General features: G+C 44.0%; 1 protein-coding gene across 1 annotated transcript; it reads left to right on the top strand.

The window, feature by feature from the left end:
* Nucleotides 1–7,600: 7,600 nt before the first annotated feature.
* Nucleotides 7,601–8,113, top strand: LOC144506809 (transmembrane protein 229B-like). Its single transcript, XM_078233168.1, has one exon. The coding sequence runs from the start codon at nucleotides 7,601–7,603 to the stop codon at nucleotides 8,111–8,113; it is 513 nt and encodes a 170-aa protein (XP_078089294.1).
* Nucleotides 8,114–22,155: the final 14,042 nt, after the last annotated feature.

Below are 22,155 nucleotides of genomic sequence, written 5' to 3'. Positions count from 1 at the left end.
AAGAATTGCCTGTTAAGTTACTGTTAACTTGTGGAATTCTACGCTGACAAGATTTAGCGCCTTCAAGTGAGGAGTAGGGAACATATTGAGCACTGCAAATTACAAAAAAGAAACTTACATTCAGAAACTTTATTCTTCATTCCAGCACTTTGATTAGAAAGTGAATTATTCATGGATAAAACAGATGGTGTTTCTGCAGAACACAGTTCCTCTTATTTACACTTCAGCTGAAATCCAACTCTTTGATGGCCTTCGGGAACAGCAACGCAGGAAACTGCAAATATCATCACTCAGCATATTTGACTTGTGAATAATCCAATGGGATTTAGTTTGCACCATTTCCTGCGCACCATTCCCAAAGGTGCTGAGATAATTGCTGTTTGTGCTGAGATGATGGTTGAGGTTTGACAGATTACTTCAGAATCCTGGGGAGAGAGGGTAAAACCAACGAGAATTCTTGCCCCCTGGTCACTATCCTGTGAACTTGGCTGGAAAATACACAGGTTGAAGTCAGATAAGGGCGGGATCAAGCTTCACTGTGAAACTTGAAGCGCCTGGCATCACTTGCAGTCCAAATTCACACATGCTGAATAGTTAGCAGGCAACGTACCAACGAATGGAGCCAACGTATGACACCTGCCAAATTGAAAGCAGCTGAATTTTGGGTAAACAGCCCTATTGCAATTCATCTTTCTCTTTCAACACTTCGAACTTGTGTTCACAACAGAAAGACTCTAATGAGCTTGAGCATTCCCATCACAACCTTCCATCCAAAAGGTGGTAGATATACCATCAAACTATTGAATTTGAGCTCAAAATAACAGTCGCCTATATTTACAAATTAGGGAAACTAAAAATGCAGCAAGAGTGATGGTACAATACCTGACCTGTGCAATTCTTAGTGTTTTGAAAATAATACAACATAATTACAGAATAGTTACGGTGCAGAAGGAGATCATTTGGCCCATTGGGTCTGCACCAGCTCTTCGAATGAGCATTGTAGCTTAACGTCAGTCTCCTACATTTTCCCCGTACCCTTACACATTGTTTCTATTCAAGTAATCGTCTAATGCCCTCTTGAATGCTTCAACTGAACCTGCGTCCACCACACTTCCAGGCGGTGCATTCCAGATCTGAACTGCTCACTGTGTGAAAATTATTTTCTCACATCACATTTGTTTTTTTTGCAAATCTCATTAAATCTGTGCCCTCTCATTCTCGATCTTTATATGAGATACGATCTGCCAGTCTTTGGGACAGATGACCTACATACCAAACATCACACTGGCACTAAAATTCATTTATGCTACATTACTCATTTGCGTTAGGCAGAACATCTTTTTGGCTTGATGGCTACATCCATTTAGTGGCAAATACCACTCATTATGCTACTTCATAGTAGCAACATGAGAGAGCTAGCTTCACTTGGTGCTCATGACAAGGAGATACTGTGGTGGACTACAGTTGCGCCTTTGTCCTGATGGACCACCGTTGTTGTGTTTGTCATGCCTGGACACATCCCCTGCCGGCTCCTCCCCTTGTCACCTAGTATAAAGGTGGCTGTTTCCTCCCCCTTGTTCAGTTCGGGTTGGTTATCTGTTAGGATATGCTCCTAGTTCTGTCATGAATAAAAGCCTACAGTTGTATTGGCACACAAGTAGTCTTTTGCCTAATTGATAGCATTTCAGATACCTTGTCCTGCCAGAGTAATCTGAGCTAGACTGGGCACTTTTCAGGGCCAAATGTGGCAGCCTTAGGCCTGTTCATGAGTTTGTGTGACATACAGCGTGAAATGATGTGATCGGGTAGCCATTATCCTGCAGGATATTTTTGATACACCCTATTACAGCATCAAACTTGTATGGTTACAAGGGCCCTAGTTACAAGGTTGCCAATAAGACCAATGTTGTAGCATATAGATCTGTAAAAATCCCGACTTGTACATTGACAAGTGACGGTAGTCTTGCTGTAGACCAGGGGAGAGAACCCCCCTGGCAGATTTCTCAAACAATCCGTCAAGGAAAGGGAGTTCATTTGACTGCTCCATTCCAAAGGTGAATCTGAGCACAGGTTAGAGCGCATTAAGACATGGAAGGAAATGATTACATGTGGATTTGAATATAGCAAATGTATCATCCACACATCAGAAATATGTGAGGGGTAGGAGATTAGATATCATTCCATCGAAGACATGTTTCATATGGAATTCAACAAAAATGTTTGCGTGAGCTGAGCCTAGAGGGGATCCCATGGCAAAACCATCGGGGCATACACAATGTTGCTAACACTGAACTCAACTGCAAGTTGCTGAGTTCATTAGTTGAATAAATACTGATTCATGCAATGGTGGCGGATCTAGTCGCTATGATATAGTGCTCCAGTGCAAATATCTATGGCTTCCTTTAGTGGAACATTGGTGAATAGGCTAACAATGTCAAGTGAGCACATGATACAGCATTGCTAGCGATGTACAAGTCTTGTATGGCCTTTGCAAATCGTATATGTGGAAAACTAGCTCAAAACTGATTGTAACAATTTGTCCAAACATTTGTCTAATTTTGCACAACATGACTCCAAAACACAGTGTCCAACATTAGAGATTCCACAATTGGACAATGTTTGTTAAATAATCCTCATTGTGGTAAGAATTACGCTGAAAATCAATTTACATTTGTCACTCGCCTTGCAGTGTGATGTATTTACATGTACTGAAGCTATGGATATTAATACACAGGGCCCTGTTCTTTGCAGACAGAATGAACATGTACACATGTTGTGGCTGTTTCAGCTAAACAAAATAAGGGACAGCATTTGCTGACTTGTTCCTTAGAGCAATGCTTTGACCAATTGGGGCAAGATGCCTGGTTTAAATTTCAAACAATGCTTGGCAGTTAACTGTCAGTCACCATCAACTGGTGCATTGTCCAAGCCAAAGCCTCTACCTATCAAAGTCCACTTGCCAACCACTCTCTTCTCACACAGTATGAATCATTGTTTTCCCCTTATATTAGTATTCTTGCAAAGTGTTCTGATGAATGTAGGACAAAAAGCTTCAATGTGTCTCTTTTCTAGCAAGACTAAAAAGTTAAATCTTGCCCATCCATTCCTTCTGGAGTAATTTGTGGATTATTTTCTTTTCAGCCTCTGTGGGGATCATAAAACATACACACACTCATGTTAAGCAATCTTCTATGGCATTGTCTGTGGCGAATCAAGATCAAGGATGAGATTCTCCAGCCTCCCAGCTGTGTGTTTCACAGCGGTGGAAGGCGGTTTGCTGCTCGCTAGTGGCAGGATTCTCCAGTCCCACCACTGTCAATGGGATTTCCTATTGAGATCATTCTGCCCTGCTGGCGGGACCGGGGAATCCCACCATGTGAACGGCCGGAGAATTCCAGCCCAAGTGTTCAAGTTAAGCTGTGTTCCTCTACAGTCTGAACTGAAGAGCAGTGAGGCCTATAACTGAAGCACTACCATGGCATCACTGCCACAAATGTGTAATTGCAACATGATACGTTTACATTGACCTTTCTATATCGTAGAATAATAGAATGGTTAAACACAAAAGGAGGCCACTTGACCTGTCATATCTATGCCGGGTGTCTGCAAAAGAAAATAAGGTACACCTCTTCAGGTGTTTATCCAATTTACTTTTGAAAGACAGGATTTAATCTTTATCCACCCACTCTCAGGCAGTGCATCCCAAAACCTAACCACTTGCTGCTTGTCCTCATGATGTTGTTTGTTCTTTTGTTAATTACCTTAAATTTGTGTTGTAACTCTTGACCCTTTTGCCAATGGGGAACAGTTTCTCTCTATCTAATGTCTTGGTTCCTCATGATTTTGAACCTTTATCAAATCTCCTCTCTTACTTCTGTTCTCTCAGCTTCTCCAATCTATCCATGTTCTGAAATCCCTCATGTCATTTATATTAATGATTTGATGAGAATATAGGAGGCATGGTTAGTAAGTTTGCAGATGACACTAAGATTGGAGGCATAGTGGACAGTGAAGAAAGTTATCTCCAATTGCAATGGGATCTTGATCAATTGGGCCAGAGGGCTGATGAATAGCAGATGGAGTTTAATTTCGACAAATGCAATGTGATGCATTTTGGTAGATTGAACCGGGGCAGGACTTAGTTAATGGTAGGGCATTGGGGAGAGTTACAGAACAAAGAGATCTAGCGGTACATGTTCATAGCTCCTTGAAAGTGGAGTCACAGGTGGACAGAGTGGTGAAGAAGGCATTCGGCATGCTTGGTTTCATCGGTCAGAACATTGAATACAGGAGTTGGAATGTCTTGTTGAAGTTGTACAAGACATTGGTAAGGCCACACTTGGAAAACTGTGTGCAATTCTGGTCACCCTATTATAGAAAGGATATTATTAACTAGAAAGAGTGCAGAAAAGATTTACTAGGATGCTACCGGGACTTGATGGATTGAATTATAAGGAGAGGCTGGATAGACTGACTTTTTTCTCTGGAGCGTAGGAGGCTGAGGGGCGATTTTATAGAGGTCTATAAAATAATGAGGGGCATAGATCAGCTAGATAGTCAATATCTTTTCCCAAAGGTAGGGGAGTCTAAAACTAGAGGGCATAGGTTTAAGGTGAGAGGGGAGAGATACAAAAGTGTCCAAAGGGGCAATTTTTGCACACAGAGGGTGGTGAGTGTCTGGAACAAACTGCCAGAGGTAGTAGTAGAGGCGGGTACAATTTTATCTTTTAAAAAGCATTTAGATAGTTACATGGGTAAGATGGGTATAGAGGGATGTGGGCAATTGGGATTAGCTTAGGGGTTTTAAAAAAAAGGGCAGCATGGACAAGTTGGGCCGAAGGGCCTGTTTCCATGCTGTAAACCTCTATGACTCTATGCCTTCAACCATTGTCGTAAATCTTTTCTGCTCATTCTAAAACTTTTATGTCCTTCTTAAATTGTGGTGCTCAGAATTGAATGCAATATTCTCCAGTTGAGACTGCACCAATGTTTTATAAAAGTTCATCATAACGTCCCTGCTTTTGTACTCTATGCCTCTGTATATAAAGACCAGATCCCGCATACCTTTTGAACTATTTCTCAACCTGCCAGCATCAATGGGGACAAATAAATTTAAAACACTGACACAAAAATGTGACAGAATTGTGACAGTGAGAAGTAATGTTTTCAGACAAGGCCTGTACAGGAACACAGTATTTTTATGTAGATGTGTGATACATGCTAAACGTATGTCTCTGCACATTTATATAACAACTTGCGTGTATATAGTGTCCTTAACATAGTAAATCTCCACAGGAGTGTATAAACAAAACGTTTGACAAGGAAAATCATAGAATCCCTACAGTGCAGAGAGAGGCCATTCGGTCCATCGAGTCTGGACTGACCACAATCCTACTCAGGCCCTATTCCCGTAACCTCACATATTGACTCTGCTAATCCCGCGACACTAGGGTCAATTTAGCATGGCCAATCAATCTAACCCGCACATCTTTGGACTGTTGGAGGAAACCGGAGCACCCGGAGAAAACCCGCACAGACACAGGGAGAATGTGCAAATTCCACACAGACAGTGATCCAAGGCTGGAATTGAACCTGGGTCCCTGGCGCTGTGAGGCAGCAGTGCTTGCCACTGTGCCACCCTAAAAAAAATTAAGAAGTTATTAGGACAGGTGACCAAAACTTTGGCCAAAGATAGGTTTTAAGGAGTGCCTTAAAGGAGAGAGGTGAAGAGATTTAGAGAAGGAATTTGAGAGCTTAGGAACTTGACAACTGAAGATATATCCTTGGAGAAATGAAACAGATGGTACACACAAGGCCAGAATTATAGAAACACAGATCTCGGAAGGTTGTAAGGCTGGAGAAAATTAGAAATTGTGAGGGCGAGGACTTTAAAAGTGTGATGCGAGCTGATACTGTGCTATTTTAATATATTTTATGTGTAAGGTGAGGTTGCTTTAAGAGCCAGTGTTTTGTTATAATAGTTGATTTGTCTGGTAAACAAGCAGCAGATACTAAGAATGAAGATTAATAACTGATATTAGCTTGGAATGTGTTATTTTGTAGTGTTAATGAACCTTTTGTTTATTTAGGTTCTCCTATTAATTTTAGGCTAGGTATGCAGAGTCATGTGAGTTTTGATTAGGTTGATTCACAGGGGCAGAGTCATGTGATTAATGAGAAGAGCTAAGCTTGCAGGAAACCCAGTTTCACTTTCATTGGAAAATACAAACATGGATCTGCTAGAAAAAGTGGCTCTCTGTCTCTCTCTAGAAGTTTTCAGAAAGCTCCAGGACTGTTAATCTAAGTCAAGCAAGTATGCCTATGTTTTGCTAACTTATTATAAAGAGGGGTTCAAGTCTATAAGAGAAATTTTGCTTGATTGGAACTCATAGTCATCGGTTAGCAGTTGAGAATTGTATTTGCCATGTTTAAGTATTGTTAAAAGTTAAGCTAATTCATTTGTTATAGTTAAACTGCGTTGTTAATTGAAGTTTGTTTCAATAAAAACTCCCTGGCTTGTCAGTAGATTTGTGCCAGGAGTGAAACATCATATCCTCACATTAAAGCCAATAGAAAAATTGTTGGGGTCTAATCTAATATACCTTGGGGTTTCTGATCTGGCACCCTAACAGATGTTGTTGGCTAGGAGCCAATGTAGGTCGGCAAACACAGGGGTAATGAGTGAATGAAACTTGGTACAAGTTAGTACTAGTACAAACTCGGTGGAGTTCAATGAATTCCAACTGGGAAGGAATGGAAACCATACAGTTTCTGAGGTGAGAGCTTCTCTTGTCAACAGCTGGCTACACAGTGGCAGCCATGTTGTTTTACTGCTAGCAACACTTTTCTCAGAGATGGGGAAGATGTTCCCATCTGTCTAAAGGTTCTGCAGTGTCTTGTTTTATTTAGCCTAAAATGCTGGCAGCTTTCTAAGACAGCAGCGTAAACTCAGCCACTGCAATTATCTGTGTAATATTTCTACATGCATGTACATGCCTGTCAGCATTTTAAATAAATGTGCATGGGGTCTGAGGCAGTAGTGAATGTCTGATGTGAAATCTGGCCTCTATCCAACCCTTGTCCTGTGCAATGAATCAGCTCCGCTGCCTCACAATGTTAGAAGAGTGTTGTGCTTTTAATATCCTCTGTCTCCTCAGTAGGTGTCTGCCCCGGCAGCCCAGAGGTTAAAATGCATGTCAATGGATTTGTGCTGCTTGCTGAACTTCTTTTCATGACCCCCTGTTCTCAGCTGCCTTCTCTAAGAGCGCTGAATTGCAGGGATGCTCCATTGATGTCAGGAACCGTTCCCCATTCAGCTCTGAGCTGTGGTACTTCCCGCATTCTGCTTCTGCTAAGTGCTTCCCCATTATTTCTCTCGTCCGGTGCAGAGCCATTGTCTGTGCGACTGCTGATTAATGAGGGGGGAAGGGGGTTCTGCAGGTTAGTATCTGTTTAAAAATTAATCCTCTGTTTCCAAGGAGTGGTGAAGATGTTTTATCCACATCGGCTGGTTTGGTGTAACTGGATATGTTGGTTTTATCTCTGCAGCTTTCTCTCTCTCTCTCCCTTTGCTTTTACTCCTTCCCTCCATTGAGTCAGGATGGCTGCGGCAGAGCCTTTGAGTGCCCTCTCTCGCTGGTATCTCTATGCCATCCACGGCTACTTCTGTGAGGTGATGTTCACGGCAGCGTGGGATTTTGTGGTCCACTTCAACTGGAAGTTCCCCGGGGTCACCAGCGTCTGGGCGCTTTTCATCTACGGGACATCCATGCTGATCGTGGAGAGGATGTACCTCTACCTCAAGGACAAGTGCTGCACTGCCGCCCGCTGCCTCATCTACACCGTCTGGACGTACATCTGGGAGTTCTCCACTGGCTACATCTTGCGGCAGTTCAATGCCTGCCCCTGGGATTACTCTCAGTTCGAGTTTGACTACATGGGTTTGATCACCCTGGAGTACGCCATCCCCTGGCTCTGCGCCTCCTTCATCATGGAGAAACTGGTGATCAGGAACACACTGCGCTTGCGCTTTGACCGCCAGCACGACGCTCCGCTCCCGGGCACAGCCTGGTGCCCCAGCGCCCTGTCAAATGGGCACATCAAAACCAACTGAAACCCTGGCCATGTGTGTGTGTCTGTGTGTGTGTAGTGGGAGAGGGTGGAGAGAGAAGAGACTGCTACAAACATTAAAAAAAACTTTTATCACTGCGACCCAAACTCATCACAGACCCCACCGCCACCCAGCGGCCCAGCAGCTCGCACACCCGGCCCAACAGCCCGCCCTCCCGTGACGTCAGGCAGCCAGGACTGGGTTGTGATTGGTCGAGATGGCTGTCACTCAGGACTTTTGAAGGTGGCGCAAGCCCCAACCGTTACCTCCAGCCGCTCGAGCACAATCCCCCCGACCCTGCCCCCACCCCCAACCCCAATCCCACCCCCAACCCCATCGCCCACCCCATACACTTACACACACACCCCCACACACCCCACCTCCAACCCCACCCCATACGCTTACACACACACACCCCACTCCCACCCCCAACACCACCCCACACACTCACACACACACCCCCACTCCCACCCCCACCCCCACTTCCACCCCACACACCCCACCCCACACACCCTCACTCCCTCACTCCCACCCCAACCCATGCACACACACACCCCCCCCACACCCACCCTCCAACCCCACCCCACCCCCAACCCCATTCACTCACTCACACCCACCCACCCCACCCCCACACCCACACACTCACCCACTCACTCACACACACTCTCGCACACACGCCCCCACATCCCCCCACACACACACACACACTCTCACGCACACACACACACGCCCCACATCCCCCCACACACACACACACCCCACATCTCCTCTCCACACACACAAACTCACACACAGACACACACACACTCATCTCCCTCTCTCTCACACACATTCACAGACACACACACGCACTCACACTCAGAACGGCACTGCAGCGGCCTGTACCGGCCGCTCCATAACAATAGACCACGGCTTTGCAGCTTTCTTTTATTTATTATTGTCACAAGTCGGCTTACATTAACACTGCAATGAAGTTACTGTGAAAATCCCTTAGTCGCCACACTCCGGCTGTTCGGGTACACTGAAGGAGAATTTAGCATGGCCAATGCACCTAACCAGCACATCTTCCCGATGAATCCGGAGCACCCGGAGGAAACCCACACAGACAGGGGAACATACAAATTCCACACAGACAGCGACCCAAGCCGGGTCCCTGGCGCTATGAGGCAACAATACTAACCACTGTGTCACTGTGTTGCAGACATTTTTATTATTCGAAAGATGCCCACACTTTCAGTTCCCTAAGTTGAAAGGATCATTGCGATAAAAAAGGTTTTGTTAATGGCATTCTTCATATGTCTGTGCAAAGTTATTTTTTTCAGTGAAAGCTTTAACCATTTCAAACCTGCCTTTAGAATAAGCTTGAAATTGTGGACAAAAAAAAAGTGGGACCCAAACACCTTGAATATTTATCTGCCAACATCTGAAGCCGGCGTATTAATAGACTTCTATTAAAGTGACTTGCAAAAGAAGCAAAGGTGACATGACTAATTTAACCCTGCCAGTTGCCTCAAGTTTGGTGGAGGCAGATTCAATCATGGTTTTCAAAAAAAAGGAATTGGATAAACATCTGAAGGGAAACAACTTTCAGGGCTACTAGAAAAGGCAGAGTAGGGGCTAGGTTAGCTCTGCTGGCAGAGAGCTGGCATGGATGGACACGATAGATTGAATGGCTTTCTGTGTTGTAAACATCCAACATTGGAGTGCATCAGTTTAAACATAGTAACTTCCACTCCACCTGAGTTCTTTCGCAACAGTCAGTAATGAAGCCTTTTAAATTGATGCTTTTTTTAACTGTGCCATTTCAGGTTATTAGTATTCCAGCATTTTCATTGCTTTGCCAATCTCTTCTGCATATCAAACCAAAAAGAGTAAAAGCTTCATCAGAGTTTTCTCCTGGTCAGATTGGGTCCCTGCTGCTGACCAACTGGACCTCAATCCCAAAGACAGCAACTTTAGCATGTCTACTTTGTGAAAATGTGCCAGTGTGATGACCCTACAACTGGAAATCCTGAACAGTTAGTTGCCTCTTGCTCGTATTACTTCCTGATTTTGATCCAAGATGATATGGAATGTTACTTGTATCCTATCCAGTTGTGTTCCCATGTGCACCACCGTCCCACCTCTAGTGGGGTGGGAAGGGTTTTGAACTCATGCTTTATCTGCCTTCTCCCAACACCAGAAATGTGCATTCCCAGAATGGGCGAAACAGGTGCTTCTTTGTCAACTCCCTGGATCAGAGCTAACTTAGATCAACTGGAGCACATCTACTAGGTGAGATCAGATAACTCAGCACAAATCTGAATCAGAGCTGTGATCTGGTCTATAGTTTGGTCTGATAACGGACTTATTTTAACAACCAGGCTACTATTAATACCTTTGAAAAAGGAATGTTACATTTTCATCCATACTTTCGCAATCAGGAGATCAAATGGACAGAAATGACTCATTCTCATCTTCGCTGCCTTCTCCATTTTGGCCAATTTATATTGAGCAACTGTGGTGGGACTCGGTCAAAGTCTTCAGCGCCCATTGGCTAAAGAGGGAGAATGCTCCTCAGTTGTTACCCAGTGACCTCCTGCCAGTAAATGTACATCAGGATATTGGGTGAGGCCAGTGTCAAGCCCAACTGACTCAGGAAATGTGAGGTGGGAACTGGGTGGTTCAAAGTTATGTATCTTTGGGCAGAAAAAATATATGAAGGGAGCATCTTCAGGGAAGGGGAAATCTTGTCTCAAAGGACACTGAGTCTGAAATGAAAAGAGAACTGAATTAAGCAGACTCTTCTGAAGGAACAGTGTGTTTAAAAAAAACTGCTCGTGACCTCTGATGTCATGGGTAGTCTCCAATTGGACAAAGATATCACAACGAAAGCTGAAATGGCCAATGAAAACCACTGGTGTTAATTAATTATTTGTAACTGTTCTTAACAGGATTCTTATTTCAGTCAAGTGTAATTTTCAGTACACGGAGGACCACACTTGACTGGGAGTTCATGAGCAGTGTGAAAGTCCTGACTCAGGCATATTCTTCCTATTTTACAATGCTTTACAACTTTAAATTTAATGAAAGGTTCATAACTTTACAAGTTATTAACCATTTCATTCAGCCTGACATTGCGTACCTTCAAAGAGTGGAGAACAATTACAAGAATGCTGGACACCAGAAATAAATGCTGGAAACATTTAGCAGCTGTGTGTGTGGTGCCTGAGTACAAGAAACTACTTGCATTTTAGATGGAGCTGTCATTATTATTATTATCAGCCGTGATCATAATGAAAGGTGAAGTGGGCTCGAAGGGCAAATGGCCTCCTCCTGCTCCTTTCTTCTTTGTTTCTATGTTCACTCACCTCCTTATTGTGACAAAAATGGCAATTGCCTGCAGGACACTGAATGGAGGTGACAGGAAGTAACGAGCAACAGAAGCCAGAACTTTGAGGAAAATAACACTATGGGCGGAATTTTACCGCCACTTTACGTCCATTTTGCAGCCAGAAAATGCCATAAAATCGGGCGTAAAACGGCTAGCACGATTGTCGCCGGTTTTCGCGACCGGCGTGATTTTACGATACCTGAATTTCTGGCACAGTCAGCCTCTCGCTGGAAATGGGCGAGGGCTGGTTAATTCATTTAAATTTGTTAAAATAGGGTTTTGAATGTGTTTAGCGAGCCGGGCTCTCAATTGTCCGGGCTCGCCCCCCCCCCCCCCGCCTTTATGGCCTCGTCAGGAGAGGTTCTCTCCGGTGAGGAAAACACCTGCTCCCCATGAATGGGGAACAGTCGTGTTGGCCTCGCTGGTGGAACCGGAGGCCATTGAGGCCTCCCCCAGGGAGGCCGAGGACAAGGCAGTACCAGTCTGGCAATGCCAACCTGGCACCTTGGCAATGTCAGCCTGGCACCTGGGCAATGCCCACCAGGAACCTGGGCAATGCCCACTGGGCAGTGCTAGGGATGGGGCCTGTGGGTGGGTGGAGCCTGTGGGTGGGTGGGTGGAGCCTGTGGGTGGGTGGAGCCTGTGGGTGGGAGAGGCCTCTGGGTGGGAGAGGCCTCTGGGTGGGCAGGGTCTGTGGTGGCAGTGCCAAGGACAGAGCCTGTGGTGGGCTGGGTCAATGGGGGTAGGGTATGTGGGGGAGCGGCCAATGGGGGTAGGGGCCTGGTGGGGAAAGGAAAGCCCGCTGCCACTCTGCATGCAATCAGTGGGGGAGGACGGTGGGGCCACAGTCAGTGGGGGAGGGCGGCGGGGCCATGATTGGTGGGGAGGGAGGGGGTCTGCATCTCAGGCCACGGACCCCTGCAATTGCAGGGTTGGGGGGGCGGTGCTACTTGAGGCTTCCTGCAGTAGCAGGGGCCTGACAGCTCTCTCTTTGTCTGTCAGACCCCTACTACTGTTAATGCATATGTGTAGAATCAGTGGTCTACACATGCGCAGTAACTCCCTCTGGTGAGTTAAGTCCCACCCACTGCCTTCTGTAGCAAGAAATGGAATTGTCCAAAATTTTAAAGACAGAGCGCATAAGATTGGGCCTGAAAACATGCCCAAAGAACGGATCTGGAACTCTCCCATTTTCATGCCTGCCCGAAACTTAGATGAAGTCTCATAAAATTCTGTCTATTCGTCCAAAGCTGTTTCTGAAGTGAGTCCATTCTAGACTGAACATTGTAGCAAAGAAGGACAAAGGAGCTGTCCTCATTTCCATGCTTCGTCCTTTTCCTCTGCTCTAAGCTCTGACTCTTGCTGGGGGTGTTAAGTTGCCCCCAGACATTGAGGTGCCTCACTCATCACGTGTTGGGCAACTATCTGATCATGTTGGGCTGGCGGGGGACTAGTCGGTCCATTAAATCCTTTCTCTTGCACGTTATCCAAAGCCAAATTTCAAAGCAGGTTCCATTAGCCAGTGATCAGAACCTGCCCTGGGGTGTCGAGGCCTATTGTGGTGTCACCTAAATTGAGAGCAGAGGAACACAGACCCACGAGTGATCGAACATTTTTTAAAAAGTTTATTTATTAGTCACAAGTAAGGCTTACATTAACATTGCAATGAAGTCACTGTGAAATTCCCCTCGATACCTGATACCTTTCTGGTCTTTGCTACTTACAGGCACCAATATAAAAGCAAAATATTGGAATGCTGGCAATCTAGCTCAAAAGCACAAATTAATAAACAAGCCACCAAGATGGTGCTTTTCATATTTTGGCAGAATGAGGTTTAAAGGGGATGAGAAATAAGAAGAATAAGATTGGATCAGTGTGACTGCGCCTTTAATTTGCCTTTTGAGAATTCCAATTTTGGAGCCTGAGGCACTGGACGGTGGAATATTAGGAGTCTGGGCAGTCAACTGTATTCTACTGGGTTCTTGGAGAGCTCTTTCCTTCTTTGGTTCTGTCCCCATGTTTCTGCCATTGTCTCCTGACAAACCTATCCTCATGGTAATCATCCCATAATGGTGGCTACAACACCCACAATGCTCTCTGCTCCAGAAATATCCATTTATTGGCTGGAATGTGCATGTGCCAGGGTTCCTGCTGTTAAGTTTTTTTGTTGAGTCTGACTGGACGGGTGCACTTTACTGATGTTTCCATCTTCTATATGGAGTTCACTTCTGTATTGAGTTCATAGTCAGTGCTGCAGTTGATTTCATTAAGCTTGGGTTAGGGAGAGTGGAAAATATGACTGACATTCTGCTCTTAAACATTGTCCAGTCACTGCATGTGGCCATGAGGCGAGGACAAACAGGTGTTTCACTGAGATATCCCCAGGAGCCTGGCGCTGCAAACAAATTGTAAACTTGTGGATTGTCTTGCTGCACCGAATCACTAATTCTGACTACGTTAAATGTTTTCTTTCGGGAATATATTTAAGTAGCTTGTGTAAATTATGTAAATTAAATGCTGGCCTTCATAGCAAAAGGATTTGAATATCGGAGTAAGGATGTCTTGCTGCAGTTATACAGGGCCTTGGTGAGGCCACACCTTGAGTATTGTGTGCAGTTTTGGTCTCCTAGTCTGAGGCAGGACATTCTTGCTATTGAGGGAGTCCAGCAAAGGTTCACCAGACTGATTCCTGGAATTGCAGGACTGACATATGAAGAAAGGCTGGATCGACTGATATTGTACTCACTGGAATTTAGAAGAATGAGAGGGGATCTTATAGAAACACATAAAATCCTGATGGGACTGGACTGGCTAGACGCGAGAAGAATGTTCCCGATGTTGGGGAAGTCCAGAACTAGGGATCACAGTCTAAGAATGAGGGGTAAGCGATTCAGTACTGAGATGAGGAAGAACTTCTTCACTTAGAGAGTTGTAAACCTGTGGAATTCTCTACCACAGAAAGCTGTTGGGGCCAGTTCGTTAGAAATGTTCAAGAGGGAGCTGGACACGGCCCTTGTGGCTACAAGGATCAAGGGGTGTGGAGAGAAAGCGGGAGTGGGATGCTAAGAGTGCATGATCAGCCATGATCCTATTGAACGGTGGTGCAGGCTCAAAGGGCTGAATGGCCTATACATGCACTGATTTTCTATGTTTTAAAACCCATTACGAGATGCTACAGCACACCACTTCCACTGGGGTATGATTTGTTTTGCAAAGGTCCAAAAAATAATTACTGGCAAAAGGAGAAATCCAGTGTGAAAGGAATTTTGTTTAGATTTTTAAAACTTCATTCTCTGAATATGGACATCGCTAATGAAGCCAGCATTTGTTGTCCATTCCTAATTGCCCCTGAGAAGTTGGTAGTGCACTATCTTGGGGTGCTATTAGGTAAGGTGTTCCAGGATTTTGTGATGATGAAGGAATGTCAAAGTCAGGGTGGTATGTGACCTGAAGAGGAACCTGGAGCTAATATTCCCACGGACTTGCTCTCTTTGTCCTTCCCGATGGTGGAGATGAGTTTTTAAAAGGAGGGAGAGGAGGTTTGAATGACGGGGTGGTTAGTGCATGGGTCTTTCTTCAATTCAACACTGTGCAGATGTTTACTTTGTGCGAAAGGACTAAATTAGATGGGACACCTGCCTGAACAAGAATATTCAATAGGTATGAATGCTAGCCAAAGACCATGAGATGTTTTCCACGGAACTTAAATAGATTAGACTGAATGCATTTCATCTGCACTGGGCAGTGACTTTCCTTCTGGGAACGTATCTCAGGAGTAAACAAGTGAGTGGGGACCAACTTCGACTAACTTCGTTGCTTATTTTTGCCTGAAGTATGGATCACATTGTGATGGTTTGTTAAACTCAACAAAACAAATTGCAGTGATTACTTTCCAGTTTAGTCAGCAAGTTTGGGTCCCACTCTGATATATGCAATGCAGCTACTGGCAGCTTGTGGAAGAATTTATTTTGCCTCCTTACCTTGCACCCATTTTCCTGATGCTTGTTAATCTCAAGCCCTTGCGAAAAAATTCACAGCGGTGTCTTCACTTTTTCCTGACGGTTTTATCCAGGAGAAAAGAGATTCTGCTCATTTCTGTTGCTTGATATTCATGAGTTGAATGCTGGGAAGTGTTTGGGGAAGAATTACATTCGCAGTATTCACTGAACAAATTAAATAGCAACTCCATTGCCATTATCTTAAGTGCTCTTCCATTTAATGTCTCCTGTATTGACAAGCCTCGCATGCTAATTCAATTATGACTTTTTGTTTTCTCCTCTCCATGGAATACAGTTTCTACCTCCAGTCTGTGACCGAGGAAATTCTCAATGTTTGAGAACTGATGGTGAAATAGTGGCATTCAACCATGGAAGCATGACTGTCAGACACAATTCTGTCCTCATTTTCCAGCAAGTCACCTACTTTACCTACAGAACAAGAGCAATGCTTCTCAAATGGAGGTTGATGCTGCTCTAGGGAGGCCTGAAAAAAAATTCCTGGGAGTCCACAAAAAATGTCAGGAGTAAGCAAGTGAGTGGGGACCAACTTCGACTAACTTTGTTCTCTTGTTCTCTCCATGCTCCCTTAGTGTTTCCTCCATGTTCGTGCTCTCTGTGCTCTGCTTACTTAACATTCCTGTGCTGTCCATACTCCTGCCAAGGATAGAAAGTCTCTTCAGTGAGAAACACTGATAACTGTATGTAAAACATTATTAAAACATTCTTTATACAATCGTACAATGGTTACAACACAGAAGGAGGCCATTCAGCCTGTCAGTTTCATCTCCGCAAGAGCAATTCACTTCGTGCCACTCCCCTGCCTTTTCCCGTAATCCTGCAAAGTCTTTCCTTATCAGATAATAATCCAATTCCCTTCTGAGTGATAAGCTTGAATCTACCTTGACCACACTCCAGTAGTGCATTCCAGATCCTAACCACTGAGTAAAACGTGTTTTCTTCATGTTGTCATTGCTTCTTTTGCCAATTACCTTAAATCTTTTCCCTCTGCTTCTTGATCCTTCCACCAATGGGAACAGTTTCTCTTTATCTTCTCTGTCCAGTTCCCTCATAATTTTGAATACCTCTATCAAATCTCACACAGAACTGTTATGGCGCAGAAGGAGGCCATTTGGCCTATTGCATCTGTGTTGGCGCTCTGAATCAGCAACTCATCCAGTTCCATTTCCTCTGCCTTCTCCCCTGTAACCCTGCACCTTCATTCTTTACAGGTAATTGTCCTTTCCCTTTGAATGCTTCAGTTGAACTGCCTCCACCACACTCTCAGCAAAGCATTTCAGACCCTTAACACTTGCTGCATGATAAAGGTTTTCCTGATATCACTATTGCTGGCACAGTGTTTATCACTGCTGCCTCACAGCGTCAGGAACCTGGGTTCAATTCTGGCCTCGGGTAACTGTCTGTGTGGAGCTTATACCTTCTTCCCACATCTGCGTGAGTTTCCTGTGGGTGCTCTGGTTTTCTCCCATAGTCCAAAGATGTGCAGACTAGGTTGATTGGCCATTCTAAATTGCATAGTGTCAGCAGGGTAAATACATGGGGTTACAGGGATAGGGCTTGGGTGGGATTGTTGTCAGTGCAGACTTGATGGGCTGAATGGTCCCCTTCTGCACAGTAGAGGTTCAATGATTCTTTCCTAATTACTTTAAAACTGCCCTCTTGTTCTCAATCCTTTCACAAGTGGGAAGTTTCTTTTTTTAAAATTCATTCATGGGACATGGACGTCGCTGGCTGGCCAGCATTTATTGCCCATCCCTAGCTGCTCGAGGGCAGTTGAGAGTCAACCACATTGTTGTGGCTCTGGAGTCACATGTAGACCAGACTGGGTAAGGACAGCAGATTTCCTTCCCTAAAGGACATTAGTGAACCAGATGGATTTTTCCGACAATTGACAATGGTTTCATGATCCTCAGTAGATTCTTAATTCCAGATATTCTCCCCTAACTACTCTGTTCAGACCCCCATGATTTTGAATACCTCTATCAAATCTGCCTTTAGAACTGAAATTCCTCATCCCAACCTCTCCTCTCAGCTTTCTCTTCTCCACGGAGAACATTCTCAGCTTCTCCAAGCTATCTGTATAACTGAAGATCCCCATCCCCAGAACCATTCTCCCGAATATTTTCTGTATCCTCTCTAATGCCTCCACACACTTCCTAAATTGTGGTGTCCAGAACTGGTTTTCAGTTGAGGCCAAACCAATGTTTTATACAGGTTTAACAGAACCTCCTTGCTTTTGTACCCTGTGTCCCTATTCATAAAGCTCTGGATCCAGTGGGTGAGATTCTCTGGTCTCCCAGCCGCGTGTTTCCCATCAGCGGGAGATGGCAAGTTGTTTGCTAGCGGCGGGATTCTCTGGTCCCGCCGCTGTCAGTGGGAATTCCCGTTGACGTCACCCCATGCTGGCGGGAAACCCGCGGGCGGGGATACGCTGCCGGCAGGTCTGGGGAATCTGGCTGACATGAACGGCTAGAGAATTCCAGCCTGTAGGTTTTATTAAGTGTTCCCTCGACCTGTCCTGGCACCTTCAATGATTTGTGCTTACTTACCCCTAGGTCCCTCTGCTTTTCCATCCCCATTAGAATTGTGCCTTCCTTACATGCAGTATTTTCATATTATAAATATGTGTGGCGTTATAATTTAAATGGGGATCTGTGATTACTAATCCATTTGAAAAGGAGTCCCTTAGACAAAAAAAAAGGAGAACGACTAGACTAGAGGCACTGAAGCCAAGGTTTTGGATGCAACCGTGGGAACTTTCCTCACGTGATTGTGCTACACTGGACACTAAAGAAATTCATGCAGTGTAGCTGTTGACAAAGCCAGCATTTATTGCACATCCCCTGTTGCTCTTGAGAAGGTAATGGTGAACTATCTTCTTGATGAACTGCAGTCTGTGTTGTGGTGGGAGTTCCAAAATTTTGACCCAGTGACAATTAAGCAAAGGGCTCAGTCCTGGAACTTCTTTAGAGTTGTTTGAGTTTCACTGATCAAGTGGAGGGTATTCCATCTTTTTGAAATTCCTGACTTCTGATTTGTAGAGTCATTGGCTGCAGAATACTTGGACTCTTGCAGCCACGGTGTTTATGTGGCTGGTCCAGTTAAATTTCTGGGAAGTTTGACACCCTGTTCCCCCCCCAACCACCTTCTCCAGGATGTTGATGGTGGGGGATTCAATGTTGGTGAAGCCATTGAATGTTACGAGGAAGTAGTAACACTCTTGCTGGAGATAGTCATTGCAGGGCATGAATGTTGCTTCCACTTATCAGCCCAAGCCTGGAGGTCGTCAACCAATACAAAAGCAAAATACTGCAGTTGCTGAAAATTTGAAATAAAATCAAAAAATGCTGAAAATATTCAACAGACCATGCAGCATGTGAAAAGAAGGTTGTTGGAGGCCATGTGAAAAGAAAAATAGTTAATATTTCGGGTTGATGACCTTTCATCTGATGAAATGTTAATGCTGTTTCCCTCTCCATAGACGCTGCCTGACCTAATTACTATTTCCAGCATTTCCTATTTTTAATATTGGGAGTTTTCAGGTCTTGCTGCAAAGACTGCTTCATTGTCTGAGGAGTTGTAAATAAAACAGAATACTGGGCAATTGTCAGCGAAGATTCTTACTACTGAACCAATGGAGGGAAGACCATTGACCAAGCAGCTAATATTCTTCGATCTAGGACACTGTCTCTGCAGTGATGTCTGTGAGTGAGATGACAGGCCTCCAACAACCTTAACAATCTGACAGAGACATGGCTACAGGATAACATAGATTAAGACCTGAATATTGAGGTGTGTGTGACATTTAGGAAGGACAAGAAATTAAGAAAAGGTGGAGGGGTGTCTCTGTTAATTAGTGGTGGTATTAGCACATTAGAGATGGATGACCTAAATTTAGTAAACCAGGATGTAGAAGCAGTTTGGCTTGGGATGAGAAATGATTAAAGGCAATAAGTCACTAATGGGAGTGATGTATAGGCCCCTCCTAATTGTAACTACATGGTAGGACAGAATATGAAAGAGATAATGGGAGCTTGTCAGAAGGTTAGGTGATAATTCTGGGGATTTTAGTTTACATATAGATTGAAAAATAAGATTTGACAAAGGTAGCATAGATGGGGAATTTATAGAATGTTTTTGGGATAATTTCTTAGAACAGCACGTTCTGGAGCCAACCGGAGGTCAGGCTACATAGACCTTAGGTGGTCATGAGTAAACCCTTGAGGGCTCCAGAAGTAACAGTGTGGAGGCAGGAAGAGAAGTTAATGCTGTGATTTTCTGGATATGACTGGACAGATAAGAATGGAAGGAGATGAGGGCAATTCCGCCAAGCTGGCCATTAAAGGAGGCTGGTGTGTGCAACTATGTCAGAGGGTGTAGACAGAATGTAGGTTTAGACGGATGATCAGGATCATTGTCACAGCCACTTGAAATGTTATTAGTGACACCCGACTCCCAGATGCACCTTTGATTGCTTTCCTCACATGAATTCTTTGCTAAGTTGAAATTTCCATCAGCTATGTGTCCTGCTGTTATACAAGTAGATATAATGCAGTGAATCAACTTAAAAAATAAGCTACTACAAATGTTATCGGAGCAACTTATAGCACCAAACTCAAAGGTATTGTTACAAATTAACTTCCCAAACTACCAACAGAAATAAATCAGTGGACAAGATTTCACTTTTTAAGGTTTTAGTGTAACGAGCAAACTAAATCAATAGAGATCAAAACATAACTGTCTTGTAAAGCTCAGTGTTCATGACAGTATCCATGGCAGATCTGGGCTTGTTACACACAGTTGTTGGACCCAATGGTCCAATGGTCCGTCGAGGTGTAGAATGCCCTTGGTTTAGTTTTCTTTTAATGACAGTGATTATGACTATAAATTAGTGTTTGTTTTCTTACAGTATCTACTTTTTTTACTCAAGTTAATGAAAGGAGAAAGCTTCTTCCTCACCCTGTTCAAAAAAAGATACTCTCTTTAGTCTCCAATTGTTGCAACAGGAGGTGGCCATTCATCCCCTTTAGCCTGCTTCATCATTAAAATAAATATGCACCTCACTTCTGTTTAGCTGCCTAAGGAAGATCTTCCACCTCAGATTTGAAAGTGTGGATTGTTCAAGCATGCACAGCTTTTTAGGGGAAAGCATTCCAAAATGCTTTCTGACTTTTGCTCCTGAGTGACCTGGCTCTAATCAAAGATTATGTCACCATGTTCTTGATTCTTCCATCAGAAAAAAATATATTCTCTGTATCTACTCTGAAGCATTTTAAGTACCTTGATTAGATCACCCCTCAATCTTCTCTACTCAAGGGAATACAAGCCAGGTTAAGCAATCTTCCCTCATAATTTAACACTTTTGGCCTCGCTGATCAGGATGGCACGGTGACACAGTGGTTAGCACTGCTGCCTCACAGCACCAGAGTCCCAGGTTTAATTCCGGCCTCAGGTCACTGTCTGTGTGGAGTTTGCACATTCTCCCCGTGTCTGCGTGGGTTTCCTCCGGGTGCTGCGGTTTCCTCCCACAGTTCAAAGATATGCAGGTTAGGTTGATTGGCCATACTCAATTGACCCTGGTGTCAGGGGAGTGGCAGGGTAAATGTGTGGGGTTACGGGAGTAGGGCCTGCATGGGATTGTGGTCAGTACAGACTTGACGGGCTGAATGGCCTCCTTCTGTACTGTATGGATTCTATAATCATTCTACCTTCCAATGTTCAGTGCCTAAAACTTAATGTAGTGCTCCAGAAGGGGTCTGACCTAGACTCTGTACACTTTCATATAGCTCTTGGTGTTGGCTATTTGAAGTATGAGGTATGGTTAAGGGTTGGTTTCCCTTGGATAATTCAGACAAAACTTTCCTTCAGTGAGTAAGAAGCATGTGGATGGGCACCAAAATGAATGGATAAGGTAATTCAATCGGCATTTGAACCTGTTTCTGTAGAAAGTGAACATTGAAAAATATGAAGAGATGTTGGAACAAAAGGCTCATCTTTCAAAAAGGGATGTGCTTGTTGGGACACTTAGGTTCTATCTATTCTAAAAAATCTAATGTAAAAAAGCATCCATAAAAGTTGGGGACAATTGACAAAATTTATTGTGGTGGTCAAATTTAGAAAGAGACTTAAAGGTGCAGTCAGCAAATACTCATTCACCATGCACCATTCACCATGCAGTAACAATAGGCTTGAAAACATTCAGTATAGCAATACCTGCAGTAAGAGTGATGAAAGAAAAAATTGCACTTATATAGCGTCTTTCATAATGTTAGGCCATCTCAGAGCACTTTACAGCCAATTACTGCATTCACCCTGCAGTAAAAGATTAATAACCCAATCATTCGCCATTTGGTAATAGAATAGTAACACCGTTTTGCCATGTATTAATGGTAAATAACAAATGCACAGCTACCCTGGAGCACTTGAAAGTCAACAAACAATCATTTACCGTGGAGTATGAGAACAGCCATAAAGTTATACTGAATGAGTAAATATTGCACTATTGGACACTAAATAGTCCTTTGTCCAGTATATATACAGTTCCCCTTGAGTACAACAATGTCATAGCAATAGCAAGTGTGTCCAGCAGATTGATATGATGCATGTAGTGTGTGGGTGAAGGGGGTTAGTATGCTTCTTAATGCTGACCAGCAGCA

The sequence above is a fragment of the Mustelus asterias genome, chromosome 18 (genome assembly GCF_964213995.1).
Source record: "Mustelus asterias chromosome 18, sMusAst1.hap1.1, whole genome shotgun sequence".
NCBI classification, from domain to species: Eukaryota; Metazoa; Chordata; class Chondrichthyes; order Carcharhiniformes; family Triakidae; genus Mustelus; species Mustelus asterias.
Note: the sequence above shows the minus strand (reverse complement) of the source record. Positions and strands in the feature narration are given on the sequence as shown.